The sequence below is a fragment of the Brachyhypopomus gauderio genome, chromosome 10 (genome assembly GCF_052324685.1).
Source record: "Brachyhypopomus gauderio isolate BG-103 chromosome 10, BGAUD_0.2, whole genome shotgun sequence".
NCBI classification, from domain to species: Eukaryota; Metazoa; Chordata; class Actinopteri; order Gymnotiformes; family Hypopomidae; genus Brachyhypopomus; species Brachyhypopomus gauderio.
The window spans coordinates 5,602,873-5,629,349 of NC_135220.1; the positions used below are offsets into that span (position 1 = coordinate 5,602,873).

Consider the following 26,477-nt stretch of genomic DNA (forward strand, 5'->3'; position numbering starts at 1 on the left):
GGTTTCCTTCATGGAGTGAGTGCACTGCTGGTATCTGATCTGTGGTCCTTTCATTTCAGTGTCAGGAACACATCAGCTGTGTGGTTTTCAGAGCTGTTTCAGAGTTGCTCAGTCCTGGGGATATGAAAGGAGAAGTGTTGTGGCGTAATGTTGCTTACCTACAAACTGTGCCGAAGATCATAAAGCCCCCTCGCTCCACTGCTAGCGCCAGTGTCCGCTGGACACGGAGCTCTACAACTGCTGGAGTGAGTCTCCGTTAGACATGGTGCTCTAGAACTACTGGAGTGAGTCTCCGTTAGACATGGTGCTCTAGAACTACTGGCGTGAGTGTCTGTTAGACATGGTGCTCTAGAACTGCTGGAGTGAGTCTCCGTTAGACATGGTGCTCTATAACTACTGGCGTGAGTGTCTGTTAGACATGGTGCTCTAGAACTACTGGCGTGAGTGTTCATTAGACATGGTGCTCTAGAACTACTGGCGTGAGTGTCTGTTAGACATGGTGCTCTAGAACTACTGGCGTGAGTGTCTGTTAGACATGGTGCTCTAGAACTGCTGGCGTGAGTGTCCATTAGACATGGTGCTCTAGAACTACTGGCGTGAGTGTCCATTAGACATGGTGCTCTAGAACTACTGGTGTGAGTGTTCATTAGACATGGTGCTCTAGAACTACTGGCGTGAGTGTCTGTTAGACATGGTGCTCTAGAACTGCTGGCGTGAGTGTTCATTAGACATGGTGCTCTAGAACTACTGGCGTGAGTGTTCATTAGACATGGTGCTCTAGAACTGCTGGCGTGAGTGTCCATTAGACATGGTGCTCTAGAACTACTGGCGTGAGTGTCTGTTAGACATGGTGCTCTAGAACTGCTGGCGTGAGTGTTCATTAGACATGGTGCTCTAGAACTACTGGCGTGAGTGTCCATTAGACATGGTGTTCTAGAACTACTGGCGTGAGTGTCCATTAGACATGGTGCTCTAGAACTGCTGGCGTGAGTGTCCATTAGACATGGTGCTCTACAACTGCTGGCGTGAGTGTCCATTAGACATGGTGTTCTAGAACTACTGGCGTGAGTGTCCATTAGACATGGTGCTCTAGAACTGCTGGCGTGAGTGTCTATTAGACATGGTGTTCTAGAACTGCTGGTGTGAGTGTCTATTAGACATGGTGTTCTAGAACATGGTGTTCTAGAACTACTGGCGTGAGTGTATGTTAGACATGGTGCTCTACAACTGCTGGAGTGAGTCTCCGTTAGACATGGTGCTCTAGAACTGCTGGCGTGAGTGTCCATTAGACATGGTGCTCTACAACTGCTGGCGTGAGTGTCCATTAGACATGGTGTTCTAGAACTACTGGCGTGAGTGTCCATTAGACATGGTGCTCTAGAACTGCTGGCGTGAGTGTCTATTAGACATGGTGTTCTAGAACTGCTGGTGTGAGTGTCTATTAGACATGGTGTTCTAGAACTGCTGGTGTGAGTGTCTATTAGACATGGTGTTCTAGAACTACTGGCGTGAGTGTATGTTAGACATGGTGCTCTACAACTGCTGGAGTGAGTCTCCGTTAGACATGGTGCTCTATAACTGCTGGTGTGAGTGTCTGTTAGACATGGTGCTCTAGAACTGCTGGAGTGAGTCTCCGTTAGACATGGTGCTCAAGAACTGCTGGCGTGAGTGTCCATTAGACATGGTACTCAAGAACTACTGGCGTGAGTGTATGTTAGACATGGTGCTCTAGAACTACTGGCGTGAGTGTATGTTAGACATGGTGCTCTACAACTGCTGGAGTGAGTCTCCGTTAGACATGGTGCTCTAGAACTGCTGGCGTGAGTGTCTATTAGACATGGTGCTCTAGAACTACTGGCGTCAGTGTTCATTAGACATGGTGCTCTAGAACTGCTGGCGTGAGTGTCCATTAGACATGGTGCTCTAGAACTGCTGGCGTGAGTGTCCATTAGACATGGTGTTCTAGAACTGCTGGTGTGAGTGTGTTAGACATGGTGCTCTAGAACTGCTGGAGTGAGTGTCTGTTAGACATGGTGCTCTAGAACTGCTGGAGTGAGTGTCCGTTAGACATGGTGCTCTAGAACTGCTCGAGTGAGTGTCCGTTAGACATGGTGCTCTAGAACTGCTCGAGTGAGTGTCCGTTAGACACAGAGCTTTAGATCTACTGCCACTTTAAACAAACATTTAAAAAGTGATTGACGCATGATGCTGTTTCTCTGGTTATAAAACTTGCATGTTGATCAAAACTGCGTGTCCTCCTGTTCGGAATGAGTTATTTGAGGCCTGTGATGCTTTTAAATAGTCGATACATGCCTGCATTTCAAGCAACTGTGTCGGCCAAGATCAGTTCTGCAAAAATTGTGAATGTGCTTATTGTTTGGAGTCTTGGTGCAAAGCGACCTGCAGATCTGGAAGCTGGCTGTGAAGTTCCCACACTGGCCTTCCTGTTCCCACCCTGCCCCTGTACCAGGCCGAGCTGGCAAGATGCTCCTCCTGCCCTGGATCCTGGCCTGGCTGGGTGGAGGAAGTTCTCCCTCTCATGGCTCCCAGTGAGGTAGCACCTTGCTGGAAGAGCTGAAGTTCAGACCTGACACTGCAGTATAGAGTGGCTGTGTGTCGAACAGGCTATCGTGTGTGTGTGTGTGTGTGTGTGCCTGGTGATCAGTGTTCATATGTGACATGATGGAGTTGGTGTGTTTGCATCTCCTGTAGTTCCCCTGCTATGTGGTTTTTATGTGGTATTTATCATATTTATCAAGTTACTCTGGACAAGAGTGTCTGCAAGATATGATCAAAGTGCACGTTTGTGCAAGTGTGTGTGCGTTTGTGTGGGAGTGTGTGTGTTTGTGCAAGTGTGTGTGTTTGTGTGGGAGTGTGTCTGTGCATGCGTACATGTGCGTGTGTGTGAGGCAGGAAAGGGTCTCAGCTGTGTGTGTGTGAGAAAGAGAGGGGCAGGAAGGGTCTTGTGTGTGTGTGTGTGTGTGTGTGTGTGTGTGTGTGTGTGTGTGGCAGGAAGGGTCTCGGCTGTGTTCTGCAGTCTTGTTTCCTGCTACCTTGCACAGATTGGTCAGCCAGTCCTCTTGCCTGTGGACAGCTGCTTTTGCTGTGTGTGTGTGCGTGTGTGTGTGCGTGCTCACTCACCTTTTGCATTGGCCTTTCAGAGTGTTAGCTGGATCCTCCGTTCCCATGGCAACAGCTCATACAACAGTTTAAACCCAGTTCCAAGTGAAGAATGCTTCACAAGCTGTATATATGCAGTTGGTTCAATAATCTTGTAACTGAAGTAGTTGGGTAAAATGTTCCCAAAATTCCAGAGCTTCCCAAAGTATTCCAGGATTTTAATACTCTGTATGAACTGTAGAATGTGTGGTAATATTAATAGGAAGGTTTTTGTCTTTGAGGAGGTGTGAGAGGTGAGGTTTCAGTAAGGTTATGTGTGGAAGAGTCAAGAGGAAGACCCTCATTAGAGTGACCCTTTCTGCAGCGATTATATGTGAGGGTTGGTAAACCCTGGCCCATTGCTAATCACTTACATAGAGGCCTGGCCTCATGTTAATGGCTTTAGAACCAGGATGAGGGAGATTCGGCATGTTTTTCTGAGATGCTGTGTACTTTGATTAACAGTTGTAGCTTAATTAAGTGTTGGTTGAGTTTCTCATAATTAGATGGCTGTGTATGTCCAGATGGCTTTGGGGGTTTCCTGGGCCTTGTAACTTTATCACTCAAAACACACAGTTCTGCTGGATCAGCTTTATTCCTTGTTTTAAACGGTTTGGACTAATTAATATAAAAATTAATATATTTAAATAAACTCTTAGCCTTTGGAGCATGAATTGTCTGTTATATTTTGGGTTTTGCACATGAAGCGGCAGACTGCTGTGTAGTGGCGTGGCAGCTGATGGAGGGACTTTATCTGTGCTGTGTGGGGTGATGGAGGAACCTTATCTGTGCTGTGTGGGGTGATGGAGGAACCTTATCTGTGCTGTGTGGGGTGATGGAGGAACCTTATCTGTGCTGTGTGGGGTGATGGAGGAACCTTATCTGTGCTGTGTGGGGTGATGGAGGAACCTTATCTGTGCTGTGTGGGGTGATGGAGGAACCTTATCTGTGCTGTGTGGGGTGATGGAGGAACCTTATCTGTGCTGTTGGGGAACGTTGGAGATGTCCATCATTTGGCATTTAACGCTTAACAGGTTTGGACTTATTTGAACAGAGATTCAACTCTCCAGTCAGAAAAACACACACTTGCTCATGTGACCTGTCTCCTCTCCAAAGCCACAGGTCTGATTACATAGGGCCCATATGTGGAGACGATGCCATTACTAGTAACATGCGTGTCCGGCGCAGAGACTCTAGAGACCGATAATGTCATTACTCAGTCCACTATACTGGACAACTAGAAGCAGTTTGAGGTTCATGCCATCAGTGTGGTCTGAAATAAGACCTCCCTCGATGAGAGAGTGAATGGGTCCAGTGATGGTGAATGTGTGCAAACAAATGTTTGGCAAAATCAGCCAGTAAATCACAATGCAAACATTGCACAATCTGTATGTTTGTGAAAAGAATCAGAATGAGTTAGAGCAGTTGTCATTGGGATAGTACCTGCAGCACATTGGCAAGGTGGCAGGTCACCTTAGAGGTGGGCAGTCTGACTGTTTTATACCTGACATCTTGAAGACATGCACAATCTGCTTGTCAAGCGATTCACAGAGACTGTGACATTTTATGTTCTACTACAAACATTTCAGAACTTCACAATAAACGCCAATGGCCAACTTCAGCTCAATGATTGCTTACAAGATGGCGGTGCTAATTGGCATATTAAACCTTGTGTGATCCTACCACAAGATCTCCTTCATGTGTGACTCATTTTACAAACGACATACGGCAGAAGGTCAGTATGTCGTTGTGCTCAGTTCCAAAAAGGACTGAACAACTTTCTACAGGTGCCAAATAAGAAATGAGAGCAGCATTCAGCAATTTGCGGCCAATTTTGCAGTCCGATTTCACAAATCAAAGTACATTTTGTTTGCCATTGATGAATTGATTATGCGTTCAGAGGGGATATGACAAATGTATTCATCTTTTTTTGAAGAAACATGTTTCACTCAGGTTGTTCAACCTCGCGCAGCTGTGCCTCACGAGGTCTCCAACACGAAAAGTTCCTCACTGGCGTACATATTGGGGCATCATTAAACAGATATGATAAAAGCAGCGAACTATGAGAACAGCTGTCGGTCACATCGTCTCTGTCTAAGGACGTCTTGCCATTTACTGCTGTTTAATATTAAAATATTGCACGCAAACCTGTGAGAATGTTCTCCGTAACGATATGTGGTAGTGTAAAGAAATACCCCTCAAAAACAGGAAGGAACATTTACCTGACGAATTTTAATGTTGCTTTGTGTTCCAGGTTTGAAAGGTGCTGTAATCTTGGCTAAAGTACTTAAAAATGCTTAAAATTGTAATTGTATTTCGTTTCACAACAAATGCATGAATGTAACTACTTAAGTAACTTGTAATCTAACGTAGTTACTTTTAAAATCAAGTAATCAGTAACGTAACTAAGTTACTTTTTAAAGGAGTAATCAGTAATCGGATTACTTTTTCAGGGTAACTAAGCAATCACTGGTAGTGTGCATGCCCCAGTTGGTTTCTTATTTAATGTGTGATCATGGTATGAAGCACTGCTTACATGGGTTGAAGAAGATTGTGACTGTGAAATATAGTGAAGTGTGTTGTTCATGACCAAACTAGTCAACAATGAGTAGATGTCCGTGGCAGTTGGGTCGTGTTGTAAATGGCACAGTAGCCCTTCACCCTTATGGATTCCTGCACTCTTCTCCAAAGAACAAAATATTGTGTGAACATTGTTGGCCATGCGTCTGTATTAAAAATGTATGCATTTATTTGTCAGTATCAGTACGTTGACTACAGGCACTGGATAATATTTTTGTCTACATTATGAGAGTCATATCTTGTCTCACCAGTTGAACCTGCTAAATATTCTTATGAATATTTATTAAAAGTACACAATATATCGTTTGTCAATTTGCTGATGCGGACAGTTTTGGATTTAAAATCTGGCCAGTAATTACAAGCCCAAAAGTTTTGTCTGTGTTACAGATTAAGCGTTCTGAAATGAAATGTGCCATATTTTGTCAATTGTGATTTTTTACAGCCCAATCGAAATTTGTCCTCCGCTTTTAACCCATCTGTGCAGTCAGAACACACACACACTAGTGATTAATTAACTAGTTCTGTTAATTGATATCATTTAGATTTTGATTGAATATTATTGCAGTAATAGGAATAATGCTGTTAACCAACGATGGGTTGGTTTTGTTTTATTTTTTATTTATTATTAGTATTTTTTATATGCAATATGGATATTACATACAATTGTGCTAAAATTCCGATTTGTAGTGGTGTGTAGTGTTGGTCATCTGTGTAGTTTTGTAGTGTATTTCTGGTGTTGTGTAGTTTGAAAATGCATAAAAATTATCTGTCACATCAGCTGCAACATATTGGTATCCGTTTAGGAAATGTGATATCGGTGCATCTGTAATATTTTTACTTGCTCTCCCCAGTGATGCAAGGCTGCTGGTGAGAGGTGTTGTGCTCTGAAACACCATCATCTCCAGGGTGTGTGGGCTGCGTGTGTGCTGCGTGTGTGTGTGTGTGTGCGTGTGCCATTCTGATGTTTCCTTTATCACAAAAAATATGAATACAGTAGAGTCAGAAAGTGTTCTGATCTGTGTACTTGTTGCACACTTTGTGGCTTAGAATTTGAATGTTTATAATTGTCATAGTGAAGTGAGAAAATGAAAGGGTTTAGAAAATTGATTAAAAAAAAAATAATAATTCAAAAGTGTTGAGACTCTCGCTGTGGCAGTTGTGGCACCTGGTTGCTTTACTTGTGTTTGTGTTTAGATCTCGGTCCACCTATTTGAACATAGTTTGGAAAGGTGTGGTCCGGTCAGGGGGAGGTGTGTGGTCCGGTCAGGGGGAGGTGTGGTAGAGAGCGAGAGAGATCTGACAAATTGGCACACACTGCTGTGGTGGTAGGTGACAGGAAGTGTGGTTAGATTGGAAGGCAGGGCAGAGAGAGGGAGAGAGAGAGAGAGAAAACATGTCTGAGGAGTTGATGTGTATATGGAGGTTAGGGTGGAGGTAGGGGAGGGTGATGGACTAAGCGGAGCCCAATTGACAGTACCTTCATGTCACCAGCTGCTCATGGTGGTCATGCCGTTGTGTGTGTGTGTGTGTGTGTGTGTGTGTGTGTGCGCGCGCGTGCTATGAGGCTGCAGCGGTGTGTGGTGCTGATGGAAAGACCATTGATGCTCTAATCTGGTTTGTTGCCCTACAGATATTGTAGAAAGTTGCGATATGCAAATGATCTTCCTAAAAAAAAAAACGCTGAACTATTTCCTGTGTTTAAGAGCATCCTGACATTGGTCGGACATCTTCAGTGTTCCATTCATGACTCACATAGGAACACAGAACCAGCAAACACGGGTGAACCATGACAACACCGAGTTTTCCCAGTAAACTACTGTAAAGCATTTCAGGCTCTTTTACAAGTGCAATATGTTGCAGTATAATGGCGGTATAATCTTAGTCTAGGTCACGTGGCACTGCTACAGACCTGAAGCCTGCTTTTCAGCTACTGAACCTTAAAGAGCAGTACTCTGGTCCTGTGTACACATACGCACACACACACACGGCTCTTTTTGTCCTCTTGACCTCATTCACTTCTGCTTGCGTGCACCAGACAACACACTTGTATCCTGTGATGTGCCCTGAAAGGCAGGCTGTGTGTAGGAGCTCCATGCCCGGCCCTGCCTGGCCCCGCCCAGCCTGGCCCTGCCCACACCCCCTCAGCCCAGCAGGGGCACACACTGCTTTGGAAACTGAAACCTGAGACTCGCATCTCACACCCTGTCATGAAGGTGGTCCTGGAGTGTGTGTTTGTCTGCCTCTCTGGTGATGGCCCCTGTAGAAACGGGGCTTTAGTTGAAAACACATTTGTCCAACATGGACATACATACTGTCTTGTAGTTTGCGGTTTCCCTACAGTCCAAGGCGCTACGGTCCATGGTGAACCCACAGAGCAGTGCTTGTGGGCAGGACGCTCATGAGACATGAATCTCATTTGTGTTTTGCAGTGTCTGTCTGTGATTTCGGTATCCAAAGCCCAGAACCTCAGTGATATATAAACTATATATATATATATATATATATATATATATATATATATATATATATATATGGAGTGTAATTGTGAGGTGCTGAGGTCATGGGGGTCAGGGGGTGGAGCACAGCCCTACTGAAGCCCCGCCTCCGTCTTGTGTCCAGTCGACATCCGGGAGATCAAGGAGATCCGTTCTGGGCAGAAGTCGCGGGACTTTGAACGCTATGTGGAGGATTCTGCGGGCAGACCCGACCATGGCCACTGTTTCGTCATCCTGTACGGGACAGAGTTCCGTCTCAAATCTCTCAGCTTGGCAGGTAGGTTGTTACACACACACACACACACACACACACACCAGCTTGCATTACTTCCCTTGTGGGGTATTTCCGTGTGACTGCACAGGGTGGGTGCCACTGCATTACCCAGAAAGAGAAGGTTTTGGCACTTTTCCAAAGAAACATTTTAATGTGGTTCAATAAAGCAACCATTACCACTAGTTTTAAAATTTCACATTTTCCTGTCATCGTTGGAAAATGTGATCCCCACAAGGAGATTAAAAACATGCCCCACGTCACGCTACACCACAGTTCAGACCCACTTGTCCTCCATAATGCGCATCCAAGCTCAGTGAAGCAAGGTTCTTTGAAAAGGACTACAAGTGCATTACTGTTGTACTTGTGCTCTATTACCACACACAGTAACATTCTTCCTAACTCACCATCCTCTGTGTGTGTTTGTGTGTGTGTGTGTGTGTGTGTTTGTGTGTGTGTGTGTGTGTGTGTGTGTTAGCCACATCGGACGAGGAGATGGCCATGTGGGTGAAGGGGTTGAGCTGGTTGGTGACTGACACACTGTCCTCCCCAACCCCTCTACAGATCGAACGGTATGTACTTCTTCAAGATCTCTAGTGTGCTTCTTGGAGCTCAGTCTAGTAACGGAGCTGCACTTCAGCACATGTAGCCACCACCGTTGGAGCGTTTGCATGGAATGGCAGGTTGAAGCCAAACTTCAGCGTTCATCTTCAGTGTTTTTTCAAATAAATCGCCTTAAAGTTGCATGTTTTAATTATTGTTTTCTGTCTCATCATTGTTTAGGTGGTTAAGAAAACAGTTTTACGCTGTTGATCGTAACAGAGAAGATAAGTATGTCTGAAAAACAAACTATTTCATATGTGCTTGGGTGAATTAATAAAATGGTTTGACCTGGGGGAGGGGTTGCCTACTCCTGTCGTTAGTCTTTCTCTGCTAATTTAAGGGTGTCTGGTCTCGTTTGGGGTTTTTGTGTTGGTGAGAATGTCCCGGCTGTCTTGGGTGCCTGTACTCCAGCGAGAAAGACAGACAGGCTTAGTGAAGGGGAGTTTTCTAACAAGTGGCCTAGTTCAGATGAAGTGTGCTTGAAGCCTCCTCCCCCCCCCCTCAGACGCTACACTCAGTGACTGTCTTATGAGGTCTTATCAGTACACACACACACACAGACACACAGACCTGTCAGGTAGAGAGAGATAAAGTGTAGTTTCTTAGCTGGGAGCTGCAAAAGCAACTATACATCCTGCAACAGGAAACAAAGCACACGCGCACACACTCACACGCTGACACACACACACAAGCGCACGCGCTCACACACACGCACACCTGTGCACTCACACACGCTCACATGCATATACACATGCTTACTCTTTGACGCACACCCTCACACACGTACACACACTGTGGCAGCGAAAAGAAAGGAAGACCACAGCCATTTTGGTTTGCAAACCATTTGCTGTGTTTCTACCAAAATATAGAGCTTCCAGAACCCAATGAGTTTGTTCCAGGCTAGAACCAAAGAGTGATTCTGTTGGCGTGAACCGTAACAACATGCAGGGGTTTGTTAAGTTGTAGAGCGAAAAGTTATCCCACAGCACAGATGGATGGGTCATTTGCTAGTGCATTTCGTTGTGCTCAGTGGAGTTGCTGAGTAACAGACCAGTAATTCAGATGCCTGGGGCTCTGAGTTCAGCTACAGTAATGCTGGAAGCTGCATCTCCATCAAAAGGGCCATTAATAAAGTTTGGCTGGATATGTTAGACTTGGCCTACATGTAGCGTTGGTATAGCTCCATGACAATGTAACATATCAGATAATGAATACCCTTTATTTAATATTGATGATATCCAACAGTACAAACGTTCACAGATCATCTACACCCTCCACCATCATGTTGCTGTTGTTGACTTTCGTGTCCTCTGCCCCTGGAGAAGATGCCTTTTTTGGTTCCAGTAAAAAGTGCTGTAAACACAGACTGGTTATCAGGACCAGGGTTCTCCAAAGTGGAGACTGGAACAATCAGAACAGTTCTGGTTCCTCGCTGGGGGGAAAAAGCACCATAGGTGGTGACCTTTTGTTTTGAGTGGCTTTCCTTATATAAGTGGGATTTCCAAAAACAGAATGGACCATAATGCTTTGCATGGCTGTGTACCCGTGTGTCAGGGAGGATTGAGGGGACAGTTGAATACACACACACACACACACACACACACACACACACACACACACACACACACACACACAACTGTGTAATATGAACTTGATATGTAATTTGTAAAGATTGTAGATTCATCTGCATGAGTGTATAATATCATGTGGTCTCTGTGTTTGGCAGTGTGACTGTATGAGGTTTGGTAGTGTGTGGTTGTGTGTATTTTAGCAGCAGGAGTGTGTTTGGCAGTGTGAATGTATGAGGTTTGGTAGTGTGTGGTTGTGTGTATTTTAGCAGCAGGAGTGTGTTTGGCAGTGTGAATGTATGAGGTTTGGCAGTGTGAATGTATGAGGTTTGGTAGTGTGTGGTTGTGTGTGGTAGTGTGTGGTTGTGTGTATTCTAGCAGCAGGAGTGTGTTTTGGCAGTGTGAATGAAGCTGAATGATCAAGTCTTTCATTTTATTTTTAGAATCTCTTGTAAAGATCTGAAAAACATGTTGTGTCAAGTCAACTACCGGGTCCCAAACATGAAGTTCCTACGAGAGAAGCTTCCGGTAACCCCGCCCCCCCACACACACACACACACACATATACACACACACACACACACACACACACACATATATACACACACCATACACACATACGCAACATGCACCCACACTCATGTGTTATGACTACTATCTTTAAGCAACTTTGTTTTATTGCCCCAACCCCCCAGTTCCTGTAGTGTTGCCCCCTCTCAACCCCTCACCCCAAGTGGAACAGTCCCTGCTCTGTTGATGGTGCCATGTGTGTGTATGGTGTGTGTGTTACAGGACGGAGACATGAGGACTGGAGACGTCTCCTATAGTCAGTTTGCCCAGCTGTACCGTAGTCTGATGTTTGACGCACAGAAATCTGTGAGTGTTTGATTTTTTTCTTCGTGGGTGTGGTTTATATACATGTGTGTGTGTGTGTGTGTGTGTGTGTGTGTGTGGTGATGGGTAAATGGGCTCTACTCCCCCCTCTCACCAGTTACTGAAAATCTCTGTGGATGCGGTGCCTCTTCAAGGCTTATCAGCCATCTTTCTCTCCCTCTACCTTTCTCTCTCTCTCTCTCTCTCTCTCTCTCTCTCTCCCTCTACCTCTCTCTTTCTGTATGCTCTCTTCTCAAATGGTCTTCAGATCAATACTCCCCTGCTTGATCCCTCTGATAAAAGCCATTAGCCAATGCACGCTCTCTCTCTCTCCCCCTCTCCCTCACACACACGATCGAATAATTGTTTAGTCACTGGGCACAGAGGTCATCTCATCTGCTGTGTGTGTGTGTGTGTGTGTGTGTGTGTGTCTATCTTTGTCTTTGGAGATGTAATCATTGATGTGTGGGGCAGATTACTACTGTATGAAAGTGACAGGCTGACAGCTGGTCTGTGGATGTCTGATGTGAGAACTCGAGAGCTCAAGCAGTTACTAGTATCTAAACACAACATCTGTGTTCTGTTAAAATGTCAGCATTTGATCCAAGTTGATGTACTCTGTTAAATGTCAGAATTTAGGCCAAGTTGATTTATTTTGGCTTTATTAGTACTGTGTGCTGGTAGTTTGGGCAGTTGGTCTACTGATTGTAGTCTTGGATTTAAGATGTGTTGGGTCCAAACTAAACTGATCCATCTGTCTCCATCGCCCTCTCCAGATGGACATTCCCCTCCTGCAGAGGTACTTTCTCCTTCTTCTGCTCTGTCTTTTTAATTGGCCTTATTCTGCTTGCTGATTGGTTACATGTTTAACTGGCTGGGAGTTTTGCATCACACAGGTTTACTGAGAGGCCTGAGCAGAAGTTGTCGTTGGAAGACTTCCAGGGCTTTCTCATAGAATTTCAGAAGGTGAGATGTTAGTTTTGTTTATCATGAATGTGCAAAAGTATGTTCAGAATTCAATTAGTACGAATGCACCATGAATGCACCAGTCTGGCTAAATGTACCATGCCAGAGAGGCTGGGTCACATTGATGTGTGGACATGGTATGGGCAGAGGTCACACTGAAGTGCTGTGTTGAAACCACATCAGAATACATCTGAGCTGATGGTTCTCTTTGGGGGTCACATGACCCCAGAGCAGCTGTTCATCTGTTCTAGGACACTCTATGAAAGTCACTCGGGACAAACCACATCTGCTAAACGCTGTGGATGTAAATGTTGGAATTTTTGAGTTTCAGTTTCAGAAAATATATTCTCCCATTTCGGACTGGTCTTCATGGTGACCTGCCTTCACGTCATCATTAATTTCTTTGATGTGTAATGTAGTCATAATTGTGTGTGTGTGTGTGTGTGTGTGTGTGTGTGTGTGTGCGTGCATCTCTCAGGAGCTCTGGGCCACAGACAACAACAAAGTACAGGATTTCATGTTCCTGTACCTGAAGGATCCTCTTCGGGAGATCGAGCAGCCGTTCTTCTTTCAGGAAGAGGTAATGCACACACACACACACACACACACACACACACACACCTGTATGGGTCATCTCGAACTTTAGCTGCTGTTTCTTTACTTTACTCTGAACAGGAAGGAGTCGGTGTTGCAGTATTGTAGGGTTTCAACACTCCTTTGGAATGGCCAGGGCTGCTCAGAATACTCGCAGCACGCATAAAGATCTGATTTGTTATGGGCTTGTTGGCGTGATGCAGTCCAGCACTGTGGCTCAGAGTCAGTAACAGTGCAAAGGGCCTCCTCAGCTATCGCTAATGCACACTTGGCTTTCAAGTCACTTGGCCTGATTTTCCATTTTTGCTCGATACTGCATGTCCTGCTTTGAAGTTGGAGGTTGCGTGATTTCTAAAAGGAGCTTTTATCTTCACTGTTGATGACCTCAGTGCTTCGATACCTGTTAGATTTTCAGATAATGCAAAGCTGTAACTCCTCCTTGTTTACAGTAAAGCTAAAACGTATCTCATGAAGACCAGACGGCATGAGGTTGAAGGCTGGTCCTAATGGTGTGTGTGTGTGTGTGTGTAATGTGTGTATATATATATTACACAACCTCTGGACTCAACATGTCTCTTGTCCTTTTGTTACCTCTACATTTGTTCTGATTGTGTGAGTTGGTAAGATGTCTCTTATCAGGTCATGTCATGCTGGGACAATTAGCCTTAGGTGTCTGGTGGGTTTTGTGTATATTAAATGCTGCTTCGAATTGTGAACATTGACGTAAGGTTTGGTGCTGGGATGAGTGGGCAACTGCATTGCTTTTGTGAAGAATCATCCCTTATTTCATTCTTTACACATCCCTTATTTCAGGGAACCAAGAATGTTCATGGTTGTTCAGTTGCCCCCTGAGTGCTGTTGCATCATGAGCTTTTTCTACATGTTTGGTGGATGTATCTTAACACGAAGTCCAAAGATGCAGAAAAGCAGGCCGTCGTTGGGTGAAAGAAATCAGACGCACACCCAGAATCACAGTCTTGGTGAACCTGAACACACACTGTTGAGCTTAATAATATCAAAACAATCAAACCTGACAGACAGCAGATGTGAGTGGTTGAATATTACTTTGAACCCTAGTGAAGACCACCATCCAGGATGCAGGTACACGTACATCAAAGACAATATAGAGGAGGGCTTATCGCAAGACAGAATGACAATAAGAAACGCTGGTAACCCTCAAGAACAGGAGGTCAGGAGTGGAGCTGGGTGAAGGCATGAACCTGCTGGAGGATTTGAATCTGTAATACCTGGTGGGTATTTATGTGGTTCCTGGAGTGGGCGCAGGGCAGGAACTAAGAACAGTCTGGGTTCTGCAGAGGGTCGTGGGTCACATCATGGAACAGTCCCAGGTTCTGCAGGATTGTGGGTTGGTTAAAATACTTTTCCCCCTCTCTCCCTCTCCCAGTTCCTCACATTCCTGTTCTCTAAGGAGAACTCCATATGGGATTCCACACTTGATTATGTGCGTCCGGAGGACATGAACAACCCTCTTTCCCACTACTGGATCTCTTCCTCCCATAACACGTAAGTGTGTGAGTCATGGCCTCCCTGAGAAAGAGGCCTGGCCTGCCTGCAGCATCAGCACCGAGAGTGTAGACATTCCTGATGATGGGGGTTGTATATGTCCTGGTGATGGGGGTCGTGTATGTCCTGGTGATGGGGGTCGTGTATGTCCTGGTGATGGGGGTCGTATATGTCCTGGTGATGGGGGTCGTGTATGTCCTGGTGATGGGGGTCGTGTATGTCCTGGTGATGGGGGTCGTATATGTCCTGGTGATGGGGGTCGTATATGTCCTGGTGATGGGGGTCGTATATGTCCTGGTGATGGGGGTCGTATATGTCCTGGTGATGGGGGTCGTATATGTCCTGGTGATGGGGGTCGTGTATGTCCTGGTGATGGGGGTCGTGTATGTCCTGGTGATGGGGGTCGTGTATGTCCTGGTGATGGGGGTCGTGTATGTCCTGGTGATGGGGGTCGTGTATGTCCTGGTGATGGGGGTCGTATATGTCCTGGTGATGGGGGTCGTATATGTCCTGATGATGGGGGTCGTGTATGTCCTGGTGATGGGGGTCGCGTATGTCCTGATGATGGGGGTCGCGTATGTCCTGATGATGGGGGTCGCGTACGTCCTGGTGATGGGGGTCGCGTACGTCCTGGTGATGGGGGTCGCGTACGTCCTGGTGATGGGGGTCGCGTACGTCCTGGTGATGGGTGTCGCGTACGTCCTGGTGATGGGTGTCGCGTACGTCCTGGTGATGGGGGTCGCGTACGTCCTGGTGATGGGGGTCGCGTACGTCCTGGTGATGGGGGTCGCGTACGTCCTGGTGATGGGGGTCGCGTACGTCCTGGTGATGGGGGTCGCGTACGTCCTGGTGATGGGGGTCGCGTACGTCCTGGTGATGGGGGTCGCGTACGTCCTGATGTCATGGTAGGACCTCTGGTACAGGGGCGGGTGTGGTGGAGGAGCGTGTAGTAGTGTCTGGGGTAAGAGGAGTGTGGGGTAGAGTAGTGTATGTGGGGGGGGTAGAGGAGTGTTTGGTAGAGGAGTGTGTGTGTGGGGTAGAGCAGCAGTCCCCAACCATTTTTGTGCCACAGACTGGTTACATGTCGGACAATATTTTCACGGACCCGGCCTTTAAAGTGTGGGGGGTAAATACGACGAAATAAAACGACTGGCATAAAAACAAATATAAATCGCATAAAAATAACTCACCAGACGCACAGACGGATGTAATTGGGAGAGAATCCCAATTTAAAAAAAATATATTTTAAAATAAAACGTCACTCAGACTCTGATTGTCACGGTCCAGTGGTTGGTGACCGCTGGGGTAGAGGACTGTGTGTGTGGGGTGTACGTGTGTGTTGGTGTGCACACTCGTGTTCGTCTGTGTGTTCGTCTGTGTGTTTGTGTGCTTCTGTTGGTTCGTGTGGTCTAATGCTGTGCACACACTTTCTTGCCCTGATGCTCTGTAGCTACCTGACAGGAGACCAGTTTTCCAGCGAGTCCTCCCTAGAGGCGTACGCACGCTGTCTTCGGATGGGCTGCAGATGTATTGAGTGTGAGTAGCACCCTCCAGAGTTTCAATGAGTTAAAATGTTCAAATATTTCCTCATGACCAATTTCTTTTTTGTAAACATTTCATTCAACCCAATATGCATGTAGCTGTTTATTTTACAGTACATTTTAAGTTATTTTATAAATATTAAACACAGGCTTCCCTAGACTAAGTGCTGGGAAGTGTGTGTGTGTGAGCATGTTTGCCTGCTCTAACACGCCTGATTTATCAGCTAATGATACTACAGCCTACATAGGCTGAGGTGTGTCCCTTTAATTCCAAACCTTTCTCCTAAATACCTTCCTCTTTTCTTGTTGTTTAGCTTGTATGCTACATGCTCAACAGAATTATTGACACTTAAGCAGACTCCACATAGGGGAGTTGTTAATACACCAGACCATCTTGGAGACACTAACACCTGTATTAGTGATGACTAAAGTGTGAAAAGACAGCAGTTGTAATAATTCTCAGGACTGTTTCCTGTTTCTGATGTTCAGTTTGGCCCCTGCTGTCATAGTGCCATCACAGGTCTGTTGTTGACGTTGAGACCATCAAATCTCCTCGAGGGCCACACAGTTGATGTTGAGACGATTGTTCAGAACCTTCGAACCTCCACACTGCCGTTGTGAACATTTATTACAGCTGCTGCAGCTCCTACAAACATGCTTGTCTTTCGGTCCTAACTCTAGATGTGTGTGTGTTGTGTGTGTGCGCGGTGTGTGCGTGTGTGTTTGTTTTGTGCATGTATGCGTGCGTGTGTGTTTGTTTGTTTTGTGCATGTATGCGTGTCTGGAGCAGTAGATTGCTGGGATGGCCCAGACGGAATGCCTGTTATCTACCACGGACACACCCTCACCACCAAAATCAAGTTCTGTGACGTTCTCATGACCATCAAAGAGCACGCCTTCGTCACGGCTGAGTGAGTGCCACTTATCTACATAGTCCCGCTATGTGCACCTGTGTAATGTGTCCTCAGAACGGAATCTCAGTTCCTAGCTGAGGCCTTACGCTACGTTTGTAAAAATGACTGCTACTGTAATTACAAGACATAGCACACGGTTCAACAGCCTTAGCAACACGTTCTAAAGTATTCTGAAGTTGCATAAAATAACATGGACAGTCAGACTGATGTATTTAATATTTCTCTCACTGTTGTCTGTTTTTGTTTCCCTACATTCTGAATGTTGCTATAGAGACGTAGTTGATAAGATTAAGAATTTTTTTTTAAGAGGTGAATATCCTGGTGGAACTCATATTCATAGTTAACAAGCAGGCACAAGGTGGCGCTGTCACAATTGTGCTTTGCATGAATGACACCGTGTGTCCATTTTCTTTCATAGCTATCCCATCATCCTCTCCATCGAGGACCACTGCAGTATCGTGCAGCAGAGGAACATGGCTTCCTACTTTAGGAAGGTCTTTGGTGAGATGCTCCTCACTAAAGCAGTAGACATCTCTGCAGATGGCCTTCCCTCTCCCAATCAGCTTAAGAGAAAGATTCTCATCAAGGTAAGAGCTCATTGGTCACTAGGCATGGGACACGGTGCCTGATGGGTATTGGAGTCCTTTTGACCATTATGCTGTTACGGTAATTATGATAAAATGGTGCGATTGCTGTCATAACAGCACAAGAAGTTGGCAGAGGGAAGTCCTTATGAAGAGGTTTCCACGTCAACCCCCTACTCAGAAAATGACATCAGCAACTCCATCAAGAACGGCATTCTCTTCCTGGAGGACCCCATCAACCATGTAAGACTCCATTTAAGAGCCGTCTGCGTGTGTGTGTGTGTGTGTGTGTGTGTGTGTGTGTCACACCCAGCCACACTGTTTATACTTAATGTGATTTCAGGTGATTGTTTTGCTTTGACAGACACTGAGATTTGTCAAGAACTCCCTCTCTCCCTCTACAGGAGTGGTGTTCTCATCCCTCTCTCCCTCTACAGGAGTGGTGTTCTCATCCCTCTCTCCCTCTACAGGAGTGGTGTTCTCATCCCTCTCTCCCTTTACAGGAGTGGTGTTCTCATCCCTCTCTCTCTTTACAGGAGTGGTATCCTCACTTTTTCGTCCTGACGAGCAGCAAGATATACTACTCTGAGGAAACCTCTAGTAACCAAGGCAACGAAGATGAGGAGGAACACCGTGAGGTGAGGAAGACCCTGGGAATTTCCTCTATGTAGATGTAGTGCTTTATTCCCACGACAACGCCTTATCCACACTCCACGCCCACTCCTCTCGCCCTCACCCCCCCCCCCCCCCCCCCCCCCCCCCCCCCCTTTCCTTGTGCTCCTCGTCCCTCACGCCAGGTGGGCAATGGCATGGATCAGCACGTAAGTGAGAAATGGTTTCATGGCAAGCTCGGTGCTGGCCGCGATGGCCGTCAGATCGCAGAGCGCCTGCTGTCGGAGTACTGCCTGGAGACCGGAGCACCTGACGGCTCCTTCCTAGTCCGAGAGAGTGAGACCTTCGTGGGGGACTACACGCTGTCTTTCTGGTAACAACACCAAGACGGCCCCCACTTGTCTTGCGTGCTACCGTGGCTAATTCTGACTAGAAGCTAATGCTCTCTGTTAGCGTAGCAAGCACCCTTCATTAGCATAGTGCTGACACTTCTCATGATGATGAGATTGAGATGCATTTTAACAGCAGGTTTGCACTTCTAGTCAGTGACTCTTCAGTCATAAACCTGTTTATTAAAATGTTGCTATACCTGTCAAGCTCTTTTATCGAACATTTAAATTTAGTTTAGTCTTTATTTATTCATTTTAAGCGATATCTGTAAAAGACATTCCAATGGGAACTATAATCTCTGTAATGTAATGGTTTGTTGCTGGTGGCGTTCCATATTCCAAAGGGAAATGTAATCTGGGATTATGTACTGGTTTGTGTTCCATGCACAGGCGCTCAGGACGTGTGCAACACTGTCGGATCCACTCACGCCAGGAGGCGGGCAGTCCCAAGTTCTACCTGACTGATAACTTGGTGTTTGACACACTCTTCGCCCTCATCACACACTACCAGCAGGTGGCGCTGCGCTGTAACGAGTTTGAGATGAAACTGACTGAGCCTGTACCCCAAACCAATGCCCACGAGAGCAAAGAGTGAGTCATGGGCTTTGCAAAGGGAGTTTTTACTGATCTGAGGCCAGTGTTGTATTTTTAAGTAGTTGATCATGGGTAGTGTGATAAACTCGAGTGAGGACTGTCTCATCTGAAAAGTCTTCACATTTGGCTTCAGTTATCTGACTAACCCAAAACCAAAGGTTTGATGAATCTATAAGTCTACAACAGAAATGGCAAAAGTGTTGTTTCTCGTGTGTGTGTGTGTGTGTGTGTGTGTGTGTGTGTGTGTGTGTGTGTGTGTGTGTGTGTTTCAGGTGGTACCATGCTTGCTTGTCCCGTAGCCAAGCTGAGAACATGCTAATGAGGGTTCCCCGTGATGGTGCCTTCCTCGTGAGGAAGAGGACAGAATACAATTCCTTTGCCATCTCTTTCCGGTAAGATTTTTTTCTTGTTGTCTCCCTCTCTCTTCCTCCATCTCCTTCCTTCTCTCCCTCCATCTTTAAAGAGTGGCCCTTTTAAGGGGGATTTTAAAAGTTTTTTTCTGATTATGAAGAGTAAGACATTGTGCTGGGGATGTTTGAGTGTCTGGTTTGTTGGATTTGAAAATCCAGACAATTGGATTTATATCCATCAACTCTGGATTATTACAAGTTCAGAGATCAGATTGACTGATCGAGTGCTCACATATAAAATCCACTTTCTTACGTACTGTTTCTGTCTATCTGCCTCCATCAGAGCGGAGGGCAAGATTAAACACTGCAGGGTCCAGCAGGAAGGTCAGACTGTGCTGCTCGGCAACTCTGAGTTCGACAGTCTGGTGGACCTGATCAGCTACTACGAGAAACACCCGCTGTACCGCAAGATGAAGCTACGCTACCCCATCAACGAGGAGACACTGGAGAAGATCGGCACCGCTGTGGGTGGAGCAGGGTTTTACACGCACGCACACACGCATACGCACGCACACACGCATGCACGCATACGCACGCACACACGCATGCACGCATACGCACACACACACGCACACACACGCATACACACACACACACACACGCACGCATACACACACACACACACACACACACACGCATACACACACACACACACGCATACACACACACGCATACGCACACACGCATACGCACACACGCATACGCACACACGCATACGCACGCGCGCACACGCGCGCACACACACGCATACACACATGCGCACACACGCGCACACAGACGCACACACGCGCACACAGACGCATACACACACACACACACGCATGCACACACACGCACACACACACACACGCACACACACACACACACGCGCACACACATACGCACACACACACGCACGCATACACACACACACGCACGCATACACACACACACACACGCACGCATACACACACACACACACACACACGCACGCATACACACACACACACACACGCACGCACGCATACACACACACACACACGCACACACGCATACACACACGCGCACACAGACGCACACACACGCGCACACAGACGCACACACACACGCATGCACACACACGCACACACACGCACACACACACACGCGCGCACACACACACACACATACACACGTACATGGTTGCATTATAGTTTACCTCTAAGCTTCAGCTCTGTGTTGGGTAGCACACTCCCCTGCGGGAGACGCTGGTGTCATGCTTGTGGACGTTCTACAGCTCCAGATGTTTCATGTCTCTGTCCTGCAGGAGCCTGACTATGGGTCTCTGTACGAGGGCCGCAACCCTGGCTTCTACGTGGAAGCCAATCAGATGCCCACTTTTAAGGTGATGATGTGTTGTGTGTAGAGCAGAGGAGCGTGTGTTTAGCTGTGTAGATCACCATTACACCTGATCCAGGTTATCAGTGTAGGAGTAGGTGTGTTGTAGGAGGAACTAGACTCTTCATGGTGTTGTACACAGCCTTCACACTAATAGTGTACTGGCTAGGGACTGTCTTTGTTTCAGTGATTAAGTGTGTGTGTGTGTGTGTGTGTAGTGCACTGTCAGAGCCATGTACGAGTACAAGGCCCAGAGGGACGACGAACTCTCCTTTAGTAAGAACGCCATCATTCAGAACGTCGACAAACAGGAAGGAGGCTGGTGAGTCTTATGCCATGTCCCCCCACCCTCAAACACCAGTACCGCCATGCCCCCCCACCCTCAAACACCAGTACCGCCATGCCCCCCCCTCTCCGTCCCAGGCGAGGCCGTAAGGTACCTCTACCTTCAAAGCGTCATATCAAGGCTCGTCTACAGTTTGCTCATGATCACTTGGACTCTGAGGCAGACTAGTTCAAGGTTCTCTGATCTGATGAGACCAAGATTGAGGTCTTTGGTGCCAACCGGACCATTTGGAGACAGGATGGCACTGCATACGACCCCAAGAACACCATCCCTACAGTCAAGCATGGTGGTGGCAGCATCATGCTGTGGGCCTGGCCATCTGGTCCACATCGGGAAGATGGATAGCACAGCCTACCTGGAGATTTTGGCCAAGTTTTTGGCCTGGTTTAAGAGGGAGAAGATCAGGGTGTTACAGTGGCCTAGTCAGTCTCCTGACCTTAACCTGATGGAAAACTTGTGGAGCTCAAGACCAAAGTCCACATGAGGAGCCCAAAGAACCTAGATGACCTGGAGAAGATCTGCATGGAGGAGTGGGCCAAGATTACTCCAGAGACCTGTGCTGGCCTGATTAATAAAAGACAATTAATAGCTGTAATTGCAAACAAGGGTTTTTCCACAAAATATTAAACCTAGGGGTTGAATAATTGGCTCTAATATTTGTTTAAAATGTATTATAATTTAACTGACTTTGGGTTTGTAATATTTACAAATATTAGCTGGTTTGTTAGTTAATGCTGCTCTTGTTCAATGTTTGAAGGCTCTAACTTATTTGCAACTTGTTAAATTAGCAAAATCTGCAGGGGGTTGAATATTACTTGGAGGCACTGTATGGTTAAAAAGTGAATAAAAGTGTGTGTGTGTGTGTGTGTGTGTGTGTGTGCGCGTGTGTGTGTGCGTGTACACGCATGCGTGCGTTTGTCTCTACAGGTGGAAGGGTGACTTTGGAGGAAAGAAACAGCTCTGGTTTCCTGCAAACTATGTGGAGGAGATTAGCCCTACAGCTGTAGAGCCTGACCGATCTGTGAGTGTCTCTGTCATGTCAATGTGGTAGTAGTATTAGTAGTAATGATGTAATAATGGTGTAGTAATAGTAGTAATGAGTAATACTAATAGTAGTAATAGTGGTAGTAAATAGTAATAGCAATGATATTGGTAGTAATAGTAGTGTAGTAATAAATGATGGTGGTAGTAGTAGTAATGAGAGTAATACTAATAGTAATAATGGTAGTAAATAGTGATAGCAATGATATTGGTAGTAATAGTAGTGTAGTAATAAATGATGGTGGTGGTGGTGGTAGTAGTAGTAATGAGAGTAATACTAATAGTAATAGCAATGATATTGGTAGTAATAAATGATGGTGGTAGTAGTAGTAATGAGAGTAATACTAATAGTAGTAATAATGGTAGTAAATAGTGATAGCAATGATATTGGTAGTAATAGTAGTGTAGTAATAAATGATGGTGGTGGTGGTGGTGGTGGTAGTAGGAGTAGTAATGAGAGTAATACTAATAGTAGTAATAATGGTAGTAAATAGTACTAGCAATGATATTGGTAGTAATAGTAGTGTAGTAATAAATGGTGGTAGTAGTAGTAGTAATGAGTAATACTAATGGTAGTAATAATGGTAGTAAATAGTAATAGCAATGATATTGGGAGTAATAGTAGTGTAATAAATGATGTAGTAATAGTAGTGATGTGTAGTAGTAGTATTAAAAATGGCACTAATAGTAGTAATGGTAGTAATAAAGGTAGTAATAATAATAAGAAAGTAAACCTCAGTTGCAGTATTATTGGCAGCTAAATGGCTGTAACAGACTAACAGGATGGTGGAATAACCACCATGTATTTTACTGTGGGGGTGGGGGGTGTTTGTTGCTCTTGCACTGTGTTGACATTTTCTGTGCTGTGTCCTCTGTTCACACACACACACACACACACACACACACACACACACACACACACACACACACAGGCAACAGAGAACAGCCCTTTGGGAGATCTCCTGAGGGGAAGTGTGGACGTGTCTTCCTGTCAGATCGGTAAGTGTGTAGCTGCCAGCCTTTCCTGTCCTCTCTCCCTGGTAACCCTGGGGCTCTAGCTCCCTCTGGTGGATGCTCATCTCAAATTCAGGTCAACATGATGTACAATTTCACCAAGGCATAAAAAGACTTTAAAGACTAACTGTTGAACTGGTGTGTGTGTGTGTCTGTGTGTGTGCGCAGTTGTAAGGCCAGATGGAAAGGGCTCCAGGCCTCATGTCTTCTCTCTGTTGCCCATGGGGACTCCGCGGGCCGGAGCGGTTCTGGATGTGTCTGCCAGCTCTCAGGACGAGCTCAAAGACTGGGTCCAGAAGATCCGTGAGGTCACCGTGACCTCTGAAGCAAAGGTATGACCCCTGGGGGTCCTCTAATATGTACATTACATTCCTTTCTGTGGAACTCACCATTCTGTATGTAAAAAAACACATTATCCACACACTTCACATGTATTTGAGAATTTTTTTGTGGGAGGTGTTGGGGAGGGTTGGTGTTGGGGGAGAGGGGTGGGTTGATTGGGGGGGGGGGGCATCATGTGCTACAGCAGGAAACCAATTGGAAGGTGTTTGTCACGTAAACTCGTGTGTACCAGAATGTATAATTTTCATATTAAAATCACTTCAAAGTGAGGATGTGGAGTAGTGGGTGTGTTCAGGTGTGTTCATATGGTGGTGGGTTTGTTCAGAGTTGCTCAGATTACCTGATCCTCTCTTGCTCTGAATGTTGACTAGTAAGTTATTTCATACTGACTTACTTCACCACAGATGAATGATTAAATTGGTATTAAATACACCCTGAGCTCTAGGTGTATATTCCTGGCCCTTTGCCTCTGGTCTGGGCCGTGAGGGGGTTTCTCTGAGGCTTCAGTATGACTCAAAACTCCTTTGGTGCCTGACACCAAGCACATGTAGTTCTGAGAAGCTGTTTCCCAGATTTAATACTCTGGTTCTCCGTCTCTCAGCTGGAAGAGGGCAAGATGATGGAGAGAAGGAAGAAGATCGCTCTGGAGCTCTCTGACCTGGTGGTCTACTGCAGACCTGTACCTTTCGATGAAGACAGTAAGCTCTGTTAGCACACCTGCTGTTTAGTCCGAACCTCTGTGGAGCATGCTCTAGACATGTTCCGTACTACATGTCCCATAAGGCTTTGTTCACAACTGGTTTTTTCCACAATGGTATCAAGGAAGCATCTCATTTTGAATTTTAGTTTGAAATTTAATATGACACAAAAATTATTTTATTCTGAGACATGAGCGTGCGTGTGTGCAGTCATGGCCTGGTGGTTAGGGAACTGGTCTTGTGACTGGAAGGTCGCGGGTTCGATTCTCAGACCCGAAGCCATGACTGAGGTGCCCCTGAGCAAGGCCCTAACCCTCAATTGCTCACTTTATAAAAATGAGATAAAAATGTAAGTGGCTCTGGATAAGGGCGTCTGCCAAATGCCATAAATGTAATGTAAATGTGTGTGCGTGTGCTTTGCAGAGATTGGGACAGAGAGAGCCTGTTTCAGGGACATGTCCTCTTTCCCGGAGACCAAAGCTGAGAAGTATGTTAACCGGATCAAAGGCAAGAAGTTCCTGCAGTACAACCGCCTACAGCTGTCCCGGATCTACCCCCGCGGCCAGCGCCTCGACTCCTCCAACTATGACCCCATTACCCATGTGGCTTTGCGGCAGCCAGCTGGTGGCCCTGAACTTCCAGACTGCAGGTAGGAGCTGCTTCTGATTGGCCAAGCCAGCTGTCCGTTATAAAGGATTTGTGAAAAGTGCAAGTGGTAAGGAATTACAGGGGGGATTCAGGACTGAGTCACTCGTTAAATACACTTGTGTCCAGGGCATGAATAGATTATGGAGTGCTGCATGTGTCGGTCAGAGCCTCATGATTCTGCGTTTCCTGTTGTCTGTCTCCTCCTTTGTCTTCCTCTTCCAGAGTTTCACTGGTGTCTTTTTTCCCCCCATGTAGACAAGCCCATGCAGATGAACCAGGCTCTCTTCATGCTGAACGGGAGGAGTGGCTATGTGCTGCAACCACCAATCATGCGAGATGACAACTTTGACCCTTTTGACAGGCACTCTCTGAGAGGGGTGGAGCCAGTGACTCTGATTATAGAGGTACGAGTGCCTCCGTCACCAATGCTACGTTGAGAGAGCAGCAATGTTTCTGCAGCTTCTCCACCCTGAAGTGCTTACTGCCACGCCCCCCGACACGCCCCCGTCACACCCCTGACATGCACTCAGTCACCGCCTCCAGACCTGGGTGTTCGTGTGCTGATCCTAGCCTCTGCATCTTCACTTGGTCACTGGTTTCCAACCACTGTTTGCATGTCTAATCACGGACACGTCTTCAATGGCTTCCTCTCGTTTAATCTGCCATCTGTCCTGTTGGTTTGGTCACCATCATTAATTCATAGTTTAAAGCTGCTCTTTGGAATATTATTCATTCGTTTATTTAATGTTATTTATGGTTTACCGTTTCCTCTTTTAGTGGATTTTTAGCAGGATTTGCAGCAACTTGATTAATTAAAATAAATTGCATATATGTGTGTGTGTGTGTGTGTGTGTGTGTGTGTGTGTGTGTGTGTGTGTGTGTGTGTGTGTGTGTGTGTGTGTGTTGAAGGTATTGGGGGCGCGCCACCTGCCCAAGCATGGGCGGGGCATTGTGTGCCCGCTCATCGAGATCGAGGTGTGTGGTGCAGAATACGACAACGCTAAACAGAAGACTGACTCTGAGGGTGAGGATGAGTGTGATGAGGAGGAATGGGAGAATTTACTCACTATATATGCAGACCCCCCCCATGTTGTTGTTGTTGTTGTGTATCCTGAGGACACTGGCACAGTCTGGGCTGTATTCAACACTACAATTTAAAAAACGCTCTCACATAGGTCACCATCAGCTACAAAACTGGGTATTAGTCCCTGTATGAGCCAAATTCACCAAGGCTCTAATGAAACACACACATTTTTGGGATTTTCATATGATGTCACTGCCTTCTGTGTTTTTTGTAGCGGATAACGGCCTCAACCCCACATGGCCCCGGAAGCCGTTTCGTTTCACCGTGTATA

At 46.1% G+C, this 26,477-nt stretch overlaps 1 protein-coding gene across 1 annotated transcript in view; it reads left to right on the forward strand.

The window, feature by feature from the left end:
• Window positions 1-26,477, forward strand: part of plcg1 (phospholipase C, gamma 1) — a 32,122-nt gene that overhangs the window by 1,519 nt on the left and 4,126 nt on the right. Inside the window, 29 exon segments of the mRNA XM_077018974.1 lie at window positions 8,359-8,511; window positions 8,984-9,077; window positions 9,289-9,336; window positions 11,120-11,204; window positions 11,469-11,552; window positions 12,326-12,348; window positions 12,446-12,515; window positions 12,994-13,095; window positions 14,515-14,633; window positions 16,084-16,169; window positions 16,965-17,085; window positions 17,507-17,675; window positions 17,793-17,915; window positions 18,209-18,310; window positions 18,470-18,657; window positions 19,064-19,264; window positions 19,540-19,659; window positions 19,961-20,141; window positions 20,963-21,040; window positions 21,252-21,355; window positions 22,307-22,400; window positions 23,353-23,419; window positions 23,603-23,766; window positions 24,378-24,474; window positions 24,898-25,064; window positions 25,066-25,123; window positions 25,378-25,526; window positions 26,032-26,146; window positions 26,421-26,477. The exon segment at window positions 26,421-26,477 is cut by the window's right edge and continues 105 nt beyond it. Coding sequence (XP_076875089.1) covers window positions 8,359-8,511; window positions 8,984-9,077; window positions 9,289-9,336; window positions 11,120-11,204; window positions 11,469-11,552; window positions 12,326-12,348; window positions 12,446-12,515; window positions 12,994-13,095; window positions 14,515-14,633; window positions 16,084-16,169; window positions 16,965-17,085; window positions 17,507-17,675; window positions 17,793-17,915; window positions 18,209-18,310; window positions 18,470-18,657; window positions 19,064-19,264; window positions 19,540-19,659; window positions 19,961-20,141; window positions 20,963-21,040; window positions 21,252-21,355; window positions 22,307-22,400; window positions 23,353-23,419; window positions 23,603-23,766; window positions 24,378-24,474; window positions 24,898-25,064; window positions 25,066-25,123; window positions 25,378-25,526; window positions 26,032-26,146; window positions 26,421-26,477 — 3,219 coding nt within the window.